Source organism: Aplysia californica, unplaced genomic scaffold, assembly GCF_000002075.1.
Source record: "Aplysia californica isolate F4 #8 unplaced genomic scaffold, AplCal3.0 scaffold00032, whole genome shotgun sequence".
NCBI lineage: Eukaryota > Metazoa > Mollusca > Gastropoda > Aplysiida > Aplysiidae > Aplysia > Aplysia californica.
Genome location: NW_004797302.1, coordinates 623,882 through 636,953, shown reverse-complemented (window position 1 = coordinate 636,953; position 13,072 = coordinate 623,882). Strand labels below are relative to the sequence as shown.

General features: G+C 36.6%; 2 protein-coding genes across 2 annotated transcripts; one reads left to right on the top strand and one right to left on the bottom strand.

Moving 5' to 3' along the window:
- Nucleotides 1–435: 435 nt before the first annotated feature.
- Nucleotides 436–1,008, bottom strand: LOC101851470 (AAC-rich mRNA clone AAC4 protein-like). Its single transcript, XM_035973816.1, has one exon. It carries the CDS (start codon nt 1,006–1,008, stop codon nt 436–438), a length of 573 nt encoding a protein of 190 aa, XP_035829709.1.
- A 2,850-nt stretch (nt 1,009–3,858) lies between these two features.
- Nucleotides 3,859–12,536, top strand: LOC101845981 (leucine-rich repeat-containing protein 61). The gene is made up of 8 exons (XM_005091561.3): nt 3,859–3,894; nt 4,400–4,486; nt 5,639–5,785; nt 7,117–7,177; nt 7,543–7,691; nt 9,067–9,135; nt 10,639–10,770; nt 12,260–12,536. The coding sequence occupies exons 1-8, from the start codon at nt 3,867–3,869 to the stop codon at nt 12,358–12,360; spliced, it is 774 nt and encodes a 257-aa protein (XP_005091618.1). The 5' UTR covers nt 3,859–3,866; the 3' UTR covers nt 12,361–12,536.
- Nucleotides 12,537–13,072: the final 536 nt, after the last annotated feature.

Below are 13,072 nucleotides of genomic sequence, written 5' to 3'. Positions count from 1 at the left end.
CTACAGTCAATCTGACCAGTGGTCAAGCTATATTGAAATACATCCAATCTGACCAGTGGTCAAGCAATAGTATAATTGACCAATGGTCAAGCTATACATACAGTCAATTTGACCAATGGTCAAGCTATATATACAGTTAATCTGACCAGTGGTCAAGCTATCAATCTGACCAGTGGTTAAGTGACTATACAGTCATATTAGGCCTCAAACTCAGTTGCTTTCTTTCAACCAAAGATTCTCTACTAGCTGACCCTAGCGCACTAACTTTCTCTCGCTCGCCCGCCAAACATGTAAAAACAAAGGATATAACTCAATGGTTATGTTGTTGTTTTTTAAAACTTTATTTCAACACTGTACAAATAAATCTGCATTTTCAATATTGCGTCATCACTATTTTCTGGCTAAGCCTAGTAAATAAGCCTACATCATGCCTTGTTAAAAGATCTTCTCCCTCAGATAATCGTCCAGAACTTCCGATACCAGCAGGATTGTGTTTCCCCTCAGGACAGCATCGGCGTTCATGAATGCGTCTTCAACGACTTCGCTCAGGGTCGAGTCTTGACACCATACGTGTAGGATCTGTTTTTCCCATCTGAGAGATGCGTTTTGAGACGATTCTTTAATCCCTTTCAGTTTTTTGTCAATCTCTTTTTTGAGACGTTTGACAGGTACACTTCGGTCTTTGGGGTGGTACATAGCTCGAGTGACCTGCACTGCAAACCTGCGCTTTTCGAAATTGATCGTGTAGTCTGTAATTTTGCCTTTTCGATTCCGATACTGAATTTTTGTCTCTGTCTCCCACAATTCAACATTAATCAGCAGTTTTTGTTTAATGAGGTTAAAAGAGTAGGCTTCCGACATGATGGAACAACCTCCGGCATTCCCCTCTTTTAGCATCCTTTTGGCTCCATCAGACATCGCTTCGTAATCCTCGTCGTAATTGTAAGACACGACACCAGGCGTTTCAGGATCGAGAAGCAGAGATTCAAACGATACTAGTGACGTCATTTTTAATTATAGTAACGGGTTTTTCCACAGTCACAAGGCGGTTGCATGAACAAGAAACTTTCATTTTAATGTTTGCTCTCAAACTAATATTCCTAAACGAATGTACATTAAAATTTGAGACGACGACCAAGGGACATAATCACAGTAATATATAATATACTTTTTTGAAAAGCATAACTTTCTCCCTTTATATGACAAATTATGTATGTAAACATATTATCATTATGTCACGTTTACATGATACTTTTTATGGACGCTTCGTGAGTTCAAGTGGTATCAAGCTGGACTATGGATTGGATGGCCCTGGTTCGAATCTCACGCTGGGTGTGGTTTTTTTAAAACTCGAGTCATTTTGCCGATTTTTTAAGGCCCTCAGCCTGCCGTGTTTGGTTAGGTCCTGTCGGAGATGAACGTCTACGCAGTCGCTGACAGACCCAAAGAGGTTTGGGTAAAATTGATATCGGGGGTACTGCCATATTACCAAAACCCTCGGGTTCGAGTTCCCTATTCTTTTCCTTTTACGGTACATGTAATACCCGATGTGTTTCAGGACTGGTTTTCGAGGGTATGGGACTGCAGCACGGACCTTGGAAAGCCTGGAGCATAACTTTAACCAGCCAAGAGAGGATGTGCAGTGCATTCACAGTTCCGTTAACTGTGGTGACTTTGGACACTTTTCTTGCAACACCTGCTGTAATGACTTTTTAAAACAACACGAGAAACAGTTCAAATGTTTGGGTAAATTTAAGTGGAACGATTGTAAGCAGTGAGAAAATGTTTTTATTTTACTTATAACTTCATGTTTTGATAATAATAATAAGGCAATTAAGCCTTCCATATTGGGGTGACTTTGGCCGGTCCTATGAAGTATCATAGTAAAGTAAAGAAGTGAACCCTGAACTGAGTTGAAATTGGCCACTGCTTCTCTGCTTGGAGTAATTTTTAAAAAAACGCGTCCTAAATTATTTAAATTGTGTCGATGGGAGCGTCGAAACGAAGACATAAAAGAATGATTAGCCAAGCCCGGAAAGTAAGGTATAATAACAGCTGGATTTCAGAAAAATCCCATAATACTTGCCTCTCAACAGCTAGTTGCTTTGAATGTCTGTAAAACATTTTCGCCTTCTAATTTATTAAGATACCAATCCCAGGCTAATGCAAAAACATTTCTGTGTTTAAAAAATATCAACAACAAACCCCCCCCCCCCCCCCCCCCCACAAAAAACCAAAAAACAAACACAAACACAGTATTTAAAAAACAAGCCAAAACACCATCAGGTGGAATTGATAACTCAGTTTCGTTCAACTCAGGTTGTTCTACGACTAAGGGGTGTTGAAGACTTTATTTGAAGTTAAATCAATTAATGAGTTACTATAACATATCTTTTCACCGTTTTAACCTACCAGCAAACTTATTCTTGTAAAATCACGCTTTGCGGTAGAGTATTTTCTTATAATACGGAAACTATTACGAGAAAAGATTTTATATAGCATTTTTTTTTGGTATTTATTTTTAAATGTAAAATGAAAATTGAAACATAATAAATAGGATAAGCAGTCTACTCAGAACTGTACTAGTCTAGATCCAGCCTTCAAATCTCTAGTCTTCCTTACGGATTTCACAAGCAGCAAGTTGAATAAGTTAATTTTGCTTAAAAAATACGATTTCAGCTACAGTTTCTTTTGCATTGATGAGTGTACTGTAAGACGAATGAGAGGGATAAAGGAAACAAAAAACAGTTTTGAGAAAAGGGTCCCAGATTTTCATTGCAAAGTTTTCATCAAGGTTTGTCGGAGTCAGGGCTGGTATTGACCAAAGTACAAAATCTCATTATAAAAACGCTTTTGACGGAGGAATTATTACGTTTGCCTATGAGAAGTGGAAGACAGGACGTTTAAGGGAAAAGTATGTCGTGTTAATATGGGTGTGCACATGTGCGTGCGTATGCGTGCGCATGCACGTTGGTATATAGTATGTGTGTGTGTGTGTGTGTGTGTGTGTGTGTGTGTGTGTATGCGCCCGCGTGATGAAACACCGAACCAACGTGCCAGGATCTGGACAATGAATATGTATCATAATATCTTATCATGTCTTTTGCTGCACGGTACTAATCAGTTGGAACAATTATACTACAGGATAACATAGCTTACCTAGAACACCTCATTTGCTCCATAATGAAGGTAACCTGTAGTCTATGTCGGGGCGAAAAGATAAGCAAAATATGACAATAAAACATTAATTAAATTCATTATATTATTGTCTCTATCACCTTGTCGGAAAACACAAACGTTTCACGGGAGATAACTAATAAAACAAAAAAATACTTTAACAGAAAAGTAGCGGTTGTCTCCCTGCAAACTCGGCACTATGGTGAAAGTCCACCCCATGCTGAGCACGAAGCGCGCTTAGTTCACTGTCACTGTCAGAGAATGTATCAAGTTATTATGAAATATTTTCAAACTATTATGAAAATCCTTCTTAAGTTTTCAAAATACCTACATCTATGAAATCAGTTGTTAATAGGCTATGTTGCTTTAGATATCCGACTTGGATGCCTACCACAGAATTCTACACTAAGTCTAAGTGTAGAATTCTGTGATGCCTATTCATGAATTCATATTATGGACAGGTGCGTCCCACGATTTTAAAACGTTTAATAACAATACCTGGGAAAACGTATTTATGTATGCAAATGTTCATTCCGTCATTCGCAAATATTCTCAGGCTCTAGCAAGATTATGATATGCACAGCATAATGTGTTAATACAAAATAAATAATAAATCCTTCACATTAACTATTCGATACTATTGTTTGGTGTATCGGTGCGTTGCTTCCGGTGAATGGCATTGTTTACAAATGGCGTCCGTGGAATCAAACTCAAATGGTAAAGCATGCTTACTTCAATTCTTTAAATCTAGATCTACATGAACTTATTTTAAAAGAAATTTAAAACTTAAAGAAATAAAAATTGTTTCAATAATAAAACTCAGTGCTGTTTTTCTTCTCTCTTTCGTACGTATAAGATGTGAATAAAAGAAGTTTTCAGTTACAGACCCACCTGCTGCGCAAAAGTGACAGTAGCTGCCTACGCCAAGGCCAAGGCAACAACAGTAGGCTAACACTTCAGTAAAACTTAAAACTTAACTTCATAAAATTAGGTTACATTTAGATTTACTTTTGGGCTGAAAGAAATAGCCAACAAAAGCTTGAAGAATATGAACCAAAGGCTAGATCTAGATCTAGATCTAGATCTAGATCTAGATATCTAGATCTATTCCATATATCAATTTCTTTCCGTTTCTGTTGGTCTAGATCTAGAGTCTAGATCTAAAAAAATTAATAAATCAAGTTCTAATTGATTATGTCATTGTGCATCATTGTTTTTTCAGATGGAGTTATATCCAAGCAACTGCTCAAATCTAAAAGTGGAGAATTTGATGTGGAAAGCATTCATACACTCAATATAAAGGATGCTGGTTTGTAGCAGATATTATGTATTATTATGTGGTCTATCTTTTTTTGTTAATATGTACCCCATATACAAACGCCAAAGCGTCTATGATAAAACATGCTATGTTTCCGACCTTAAACTTTTTGTCTCTAGTCTAGATCTAGAATCTATATGTGATGTGTGAAAAGTAGATGAGAGTTTTATATTCCTTTCCTTTATTTAATTTTCTGAAAATCAACTTTTGCTTTCAAATTACTCAATTCATTCCACTTCTGAATAAATTACTTCTCTTGCGAATATTTCTTAACACTTTTCTAACCAGGCAAAAATCCACCACTGGCCCATGGATTTTCCCTGGCCTACTTTTACGCCCCTACCCCACCACAGGAAAATGTCAAAACATCCAGCTAAACACACTCAAACCATATCATATGGCCCATCAAACTGAAGGTAAAAAAATATTGATACAATATTGAAGATTTATTCCAATTATATTAGTTTGGGGTTTCTAAAAGTGATTATGCAATATCGAAGGTGTCGTATGAAATCAACAATTTTCCAGCTTTGATAGGTGATATCTAAAACAGTACAACAACAGCATCATTCAAACTTCCCAGGTAGGTTGCCTCAAGTAATGCAAAAAAGTGCTGAAAGTTATGTATGTGTACCTAATATAGAAATAAAAATATGAGACATATACTGAAGTCAGGAGAGTGCTTTTCTTCTAATTTCTACGTTTCGAAGGGGACAAAAAAGTGCTGAAATGACTGAAAAATCGTCTCTCAGTGCTATATTTTCTTTCGTATCTGCTAACAGGAAGTCTATTCTATTATTTTGAAAAACTGGATCGGCCGAGAACTTCATTACTGGATTGAAATAGATAGCGAGCCACTCGAGCCGTATTTTGCGGCTCTCGGTCCAGCGAGGCCAGGTCCGCGAGCGGGCAGGGAAAGTGTTAATATTAAATGTGAAAACTTACTGTTTCGTGTTGTTTTACAGTGGACTATTCATCTGTGTTGTGTATAATTTTCTAGCTTTGATTAGTGAAGCGTGATGCTTTGCTTGAGGACTTACTTTCTTGCACAATGACTTAACAGTGAATAATTATAAACAGGGAGCCACCAACATGCACATTGATCACTCACAAATTTTCACATCAATTTTGTTTTGCTCTTAGGCATCTCTGATGTTGGTTGTATTGGTGAATGTACTTCTCTTGAGAGACTCGACCTGTCGTATAACAACGTCAGCCGCCTCCACAAGCTTGCGGGCCTGTCAGCGTTAGTCAAGCTCAACCTAGCAGCAAATAGAATCTCCTCTTTAGGTATGTTTTTGCACTTTACTTTCATCTTAATTTTTTTTTTCCTTTTTTGTTCTTCTTTTTTCTTTAGGTAAGTATTTTACGGCACTTGCAACTGCATAAGGTCATATGAGCATGCTGGACTCATTAAGCATTTTCGGTTTGGTAGGAATTAATTTTAAACTATGCCTTGGTGGTGGCTGAAGCCTATTCTAATCGATTTTGGACCACCAAGGGGTCTTTAACATTTGCAACTTGCACATGAGATCTCAGAGATTGTTTTGCCCTTATTCAAAAAGGCTAGGTATTTGATCTTACCTGCCCTACTACCAGGAGTGAGACTGAAAGACAGCAGTAAGGAGGAGCCAGGAGTAGCAGTACAAAGAGTTAGGAGCCAGATGAGTGGGGGAATGTTTGGGGAGCAGAAAGTGGAGATGAAAGCACATAACAGAACATGATAAAAGAACAGGAAAGGAGATGAAAGAAGAAAATTTTAGGGAAGAAAATTTTCTATTGCTGTCTTGTTTCGAACCCAGGACCTATTGAATGAAAGGCGAACACTGCACCTCTAGACCACAAGAGCCCTCTACATCTGTTCTGATCAGATCTCATATAAGTGTCACAATCTTTTTAACTTCAGTAATATCAAGTTATTTGTGCTGCTAAAATTTCTGAATAAAAAAACTTTAACTAAAAAGTGTTTTCATATACAGTACATGATGTTTTTGGAGAATAGCAAAATGAATTGAGATTTCAAGCAAGAGTCTAATTTTTCTTTTTCCAGTCACATTTTAACCAGTCAAGATTTGGCCAGAGATATCATGTTAATGTGTTAAATGTAAACATGTTTCCTTCAGCATGTTCTATTGTATTGACCAAGGAGAAACATTTTTTTTACACTGAAAGTTTTATTGTCAGATTCCAGCACTTACATTGTAATGTAACAACAGCATTGAACTACGGTTGAGTCCTCCTTCACTAAAAACGATTGGACTACCAAATTTTCTCCAGTTTAATTGGGTTTTTGATTAAGAGCGATTGATATAATAAAAGCAAAACAAATTGGGGATTTTCTTTTCTTTTGGTTGACCGCTGTTTTCGGATTAATGGTGTTCAGTTTAATTGGATTCCACTGTACTTAATTAAGAGGTTTGGTCACTTCTACTATGAAAAGAGTGAAGGAGCTGAATTGCCATTGCATCGATAACCTAATTTTTCCCCTCCAAAAATGAACAGCTCTATATCATATGCAAAGGTATCCTGCAGAAATGTTTAGATAGGAGTAAGATGCATAAATAAACATTTTCCAAATGTTGACTGAAATAAAGTTTTTTTTTCTGGCATTGTTGTTTCAGAAGGATTACAGTCATTGGAGAATTTACAGAGCCTGAATGTGTCTGGAAATTTGATAGGGAGGTAGGTAACAATCTTTGTTACTTTTGTCTTTGGTCGCAATATTTTATATGTGTATTTTCAGGCTTGTATTCGTAGGACATGTTAACTTTTATAAGATATGACTACATTTTATTTATTAGTTATATTTTTGTTTTAGAACTTAAATATATTGAGAAGAGACTGCTCCGTTCTTTAGTATAAAGAAATTCAGTTTTCTATTGTGTGTAAATGTATTTTTCTATTTAAAAAAGAAAAATAGGCCTAATGACTAACATAGCCTAAATTTAGTGTAACACAATTTCATCTTCTAGTGCACCTCATTTTGCGATTTTATTTTCTTCATTCAATTACTGTTGCTACCAAAATGTGTCTCTTTTTCATACTAGTGTTGACTGTCTTCGGTATCTGGCTGGTCTGGAAAAATTCACAAGTTTAAGATTACAAGATCCGGCAAATGGCTTGTCTAACCCAATGTGTAACATGAGCTATTTGGACGGTGTGCTGATGATGCTTCCTGTTTTAATTACTTTGGATGGTATGTTAAAAACTCATAATGGCATTTATTGTTTCTTCACCCCATTTATAAGAGCGAAATCCTCGCTGCTAAAGCGATTTAAAAACAACAACAACAACAACCACATTTATAATTCCATTTTAATTATTTGCCGACAAATTCAACCAAAGCTTACAAATAAGGGCACTATTTTATATGTACAAATCAGAAGCAGATCGGTGACAAATGCTAGAAAATGGCAGAACTTGCTGCTAGAGAGGTGTCTGAGAAAGAGATTATCAAGCAGCCACTGTGTGCGTGCCGTGTGCCGAATGTAGTGTGTTCCAATCTGGTGCCCAATTCGCTGGTGGACAAATTTACATAAGTGTAATAAAGATCATACCACTCAAGATAGTTGGTGGATGGTAGTGTAAAAGAGCAAATTCTATATTTAATTCACAGGCCTGTAGGCAATTCTTTTCATACTCTGGCAAAACCTTGTGGTAAACAGAACTGGCAATATAACGGGGGGGGGGGGGGGGGGGGAATATAACGAGGTTTGACTGTAAATCTCTTTGTTTTGTTTGTGTTGTATCTGACAGTGAGCAAGACTTACAGTGTTCAGTAACGGTTATGGTGCAATATTCATGGATCATCACGATGTGGTGGAATCACGGGCTTGTCAATTTATGGGCAAAAGGGGTTATTGGTATCATCTTAAAACTAGTTCATTTGTCTTGCTTTTGACAAAGAAAATTATCTATCTATCAATATAATTTGAGATATTACAGACTGAATGAGGTAGGGTCACTTGGATTCAGAGGTAAAATTAGCGAGAAAATGGCCACCAAAGTTTTGTGATTTCCAGAGCTTGAGAGTTCTTGGAAACTGTAAATCTAACATATTTTGTGCCGTTAATCAATGTTTTTTAGTAAAAACTACACCAGAAATGTGTTTTGAAATGGACATAAAAAATTAGGTGTTGAACCAAACAAACAAAATTTGATAAAAATTGCCAAATGGGAAGAAGGATGCTGTTTTCTTCGATTTCAATATTTTGATAAGCAGCTGATTTCGACACGATGTCTCACATATAATGATTGGCTGGGTGCAAGACTATGACCAATGCCAAATTGCAAAATGACATTTTTTAAAAGTCTTGCAGAATGCCGTCAATACACAAAGTGTATGTCGTGCCATGTCGTTTTTGTAGTAGGCTACAGTTTCAAACTTCCTTCTTTGTCAAAAATGATGCAAATACTGACTCTACTTTATCCTTTCTCTTATATAATATAATATATAGTTAGATGTTATGTTGATGAACCTTATTCAAATGAGGTTGCAACTGGAATTCTTTTTTTTTTCCACATTGTTTTCAAATGGCTAATAGGCCTATGTTCATCCTTTTTGTCCGCAGGTCAGCGAGTAAGGGGAAGAGGGAGTGAACTCTTTCAACTCTGTAAACACATGGATCAGGCTATGTATAGTGAGTTGTTCCTCTTGCAATTTAGTCTTGTCAGTCTGTCTCTCTGCCTCTGTGTTTCTCTTCCCATGCATGATCCGTCAGAGTAAACTCCTTCTCAAACACCTCCAGGTTTGCCTTGGGGGTCTGTTCTGCACTTTCGTCAGCTTCTTTGTTGTGTATATCCACATCCACCTCCCCTTTTTAGTCTAAACCAATGGAAGACATTTCTTATTTCTTTATCATTGTCACTGTTAAAGTACTGTGGTGCTCTGGATGGAAATGTGCTGGATGGAATATTTAGTTGCCCGTAAAATAAGTGATATAACACAGATTAGATAATATACGATTAGATACACCTTAATTGTCCAGATCCTGGCACATTGTTTTGGTGTTTCACCACATACCCCCCCCCCCCCCCCCACACACACACATGAACAAGCACTCCTAAACATACACATGTGCACACCCATATAATATACACACTCTCTTCCATCACACATCCTCTCTTCCACACACATCTGTGCACATAACCATAATAATATAATAATAGTATGCCTATGCTTGCACTCACAATTTAAACAGGCTCACACTCACATGCATAATACGAATGAACAGTGGTAGGGCCTATATAAACATTAATAGTATTAAGCTATATACCTAGGCTTATTTTGTATTCTGATTGTAACTCAACATTATTCTTATGCATGCTTAGAAGGCTATATGAATACTTATAACAAGATGATTAAGATGGTAGAAGTTTAATGGATGATGGTAAGAATTTTGTGCTATAGTGTCTGTATTCTATCTTTAACCTCGAGGGGTTTCATAATTTTTGTTGCCCCTCAGACTTTTATTCATGCACATTATTGTTTATACATTATATGTTACTGAGTTGGATCTGCATTTCTAGAAAACAGTTGTTGTCTTCTGGCTGTATTATAGACCTACGTGTGGAGCCTTTTTAAGTAGTTCTTTGTTATACTTGAACATTTTGTTTTTCTTTTGTGTACTTCATGATATAGAGATACTGTGGGAGGTTGAATTCCAGTGAATATTTGGTTTCTGAGGTAGTTCATAATTACAAGTGAACATCTGTGGTTTGTAAACATAGCTTTGGAAAAAACAGGATCATAGCTACATTTTTATGAGGCTGTCAATATGTAGGCTCTAGACACACAGAGAATATCAAAAGCTTTTGTGACTGTGCTTAGATATTGCACCATACTGATTTCCTGAGATAAACTCAGAAAAATAAAAAGTTTGATCATGTACATTAAATATAAACCTAAAATGTGTTTCAATAGGAAAAAAAAACCCAACTCAGCCCCCCCCCCCCCTTCCAAACCAAAAAGAAAAATACATATGTCTTTATTTTGTCAGTCATGTTTCTGACAGTGAGCAAGTGGATATTGGAAAGAGAGCATTTTGTAACATCTTTAATGAGAGAGTTTAGGACTCACACGCCTCAACAAAATCTAGGGATTCCTAACAAATCATGAGTTTTTTATTCCCTGCTCTTCTCAGATTTCAAATCTGTGAACGCATCCAGTATGCCAGAAGTTGGCCATGATGCCACTCATGATGTCGACTCACAACAGTGGATGCTGGACATCGGGGGAGAGGCAAAGGTACAGGAAGCAGAGGAAAACTTGAGAGGTGAGATCCACTCTACTTTCCTGTTTCTGGACAAAAAGTGATTGCTTAAACCAACATTTGTGGGAGTGCTGGATTTTCTTGGTTTATACCAGGTTTTCGGTTTAGAAAGATTATTGCTCTAATAGATTAATAAAAAACAAGGGGATTTTCTTTTCTTTTAGTTTATGGCTGTTTTCTGATTTACAATATTTGATCTAACTCTTTCACAACTGCAAGCCGTGTTTCATGTTCTCCACTTCCTGCTTCAAAATGACACCTACTTTTGTAACAATCAAAACTGAAATCTCAAGCTAAAGAATGATCGTTTTTAGCAACACGTTGATATAAGTCATTATTTTCCCCTTTATTTTCATATGTAATACATGTGGCTAGTATTGAATATGCCTATATTGAACTCAAAATCTTTCATTTGTCCAACGGTAGACAGAATCAGAAAGTAGATCATAGGTCGGGCCCGATCCAGGTGAGGAAAACCCTCTGGTAGTGAAAGAGTTAAATGGACTCCTCTAAGAAAAATTTTGAAGTTGTATGATTTCCTTTTTATTTGTTCTTTGATATATACAACAAGCTTGCTGGCATGGATCAGCTGTCCTAGGATTATGTTCACACAACTATGCATGATTGGCATATATATATATAACCATCGCTCTTTCACGTCTTTTCACAGAGGTAATTTGACAATGATAGTACAAAGCAGTCATAAGTTAAACACTCAGAGTAATATTTTTGAAGGTATTGTCCAGCCTACTTCTGGGCCGCATAAGAATTGGATAATCCTTGCCAAAAGTTCAAAAGGTTCTGCTTTTTTTTTTTTAAGTTTTGTCTTTCAGGTAAAATTTTTGTTCATAACTTTTATATACTTTCCAATTTTCATTAGAAAAAATGTTTGACACATAAAAGCTTTATTGAGAAAACAGTTTGAAGTTTCCTGCTGTCGGCTGGGTTACAAATGCCCTCAATGTCTAGGTGTTTGTTAACAAATTGAAACATTCTTGGTTGTTTTTTTAATCTGTATTGTTTCACATATTTGCATTTAAGAAAAAAACCAAAAAAGCACTACACATATAAACGCCATACCACGAATAGGTTGAACACAGAAGACTCGAACTGTGCCGGAGGTCTGTTTTTTTTTCTTCTTTTTCTTTGTAAGATATCCCTCGAACTACCTACGCCAGTCCCGACAAATTCGAGCTATCCCTGTTATATTGTAGGCCCCTATATATTTATAACGTCTGAGGAGAATTGTACAATTCTAAATGTTTGAGTATATTACAATCAAAAGTCAACTAGCTGAAGGCCTATTGATGTTAAGTCGTGACTTAGGTCATTTATCATAAATCTTCTCCTCTTCCCAAATCCTCTCTCCTCTCTGCTTTTCTGAAAATATCTTGACTTTTTATGTCTTTATCTTAATAATAAAATAATATAGATCTACAATGAACCTCAACAATTTTGCCAATTTTTAATTGATCTCAATATTTACTTTCAGCCATGTTGGATGGATGTAAGCAGCTTTCTAACAAGGCAGCACTGGTTCTGTACGACTCTGAAGAGGCCAGACCTACAGATACGTCAGAGATATCTTCATGATAGTAGAACAAAAATGCATTATTTCAGATTCACTGCCACTGTGATACCAATTGTGGGTAAAATTAAAGTATACCCTTCGAGATTGAGTGAGAATTAGAGCGATAGGGATAGAGAGCGAGAGAAAGAGAGAGAGAGAGAGAGAGAGAGAGAGAGAGAGAGAGAGATTGAGAGAGAGATATTAAGAGGGGAGGAGGCTGGGAAAGAGAGCAAGATAGAGATAGAGAGAGAGAGAAAGAGAGAGAGAGAGAGAGAAAGAGAGAGAGAGATGTCGAGAGAGAGTTGGTGTGTGAGACAGAGGACAAAGACTTTATTTTAAGTCTGTAGCCATTCCAGTAGTTTTAACTGACCATGAGCAAGTTTTTATATCATGTCATAAATCTTTTTATAGGATGTTTTTATTTTTGTACACAACTTTACATTCTACATACACACCTGTTCGAGTAATTTTGTAATGTTCCCCTTATATCTTCCACTGTTATGTGTCTTTATCTCTTTTTATTTTAAATGGAGATGTGCAGCATATTATTATTATTATTTCATGTATCATACTGATCGCAGAGAACAGTTTTAGTTTCTGAGACAATTTTGTGACCATTCCATGTTTCCCATGTTTACCTAGGGGCTGCAGTCCAGGTCAAAGAGTTTGAAACTGGGGATGGATTAGAAGGGGGTATTAGGTAGGTAGGCCCCCTATTCTTTACCAAATTATGTT

Excerpts from the sequence above, each read along its gene's own strand:
- LOC101851470 (XM_035973816.1), bottom strand. The coding sequence starts at position 1,008 with ATGACGTCACTAGTATCGTTTGAATCTCTGCTTCTCGATCCTGAAACG.
- LOC101845981 (XM_005091561.3), top strand. The coding sequence starts at position 3,867 with ATGGCGTCCGTGGAATCAAACTCAAATG. Across the intron at positions 3,895-4,399 it reads CGTGGAATCAAACTCAAATG|ATGGAGTTATATCCAAGCAA; the intron begins GTAAAGCATGCT and ends TTGTTTTTTCAG. Across the intron at positions 10,771-12,259 it reads AGCAGAGGAAAACTTGAGAG|CCATGTTGGATGGATGTAAG; the intron begins GTGAGATCCACT and ends ATTTACTTTCAG.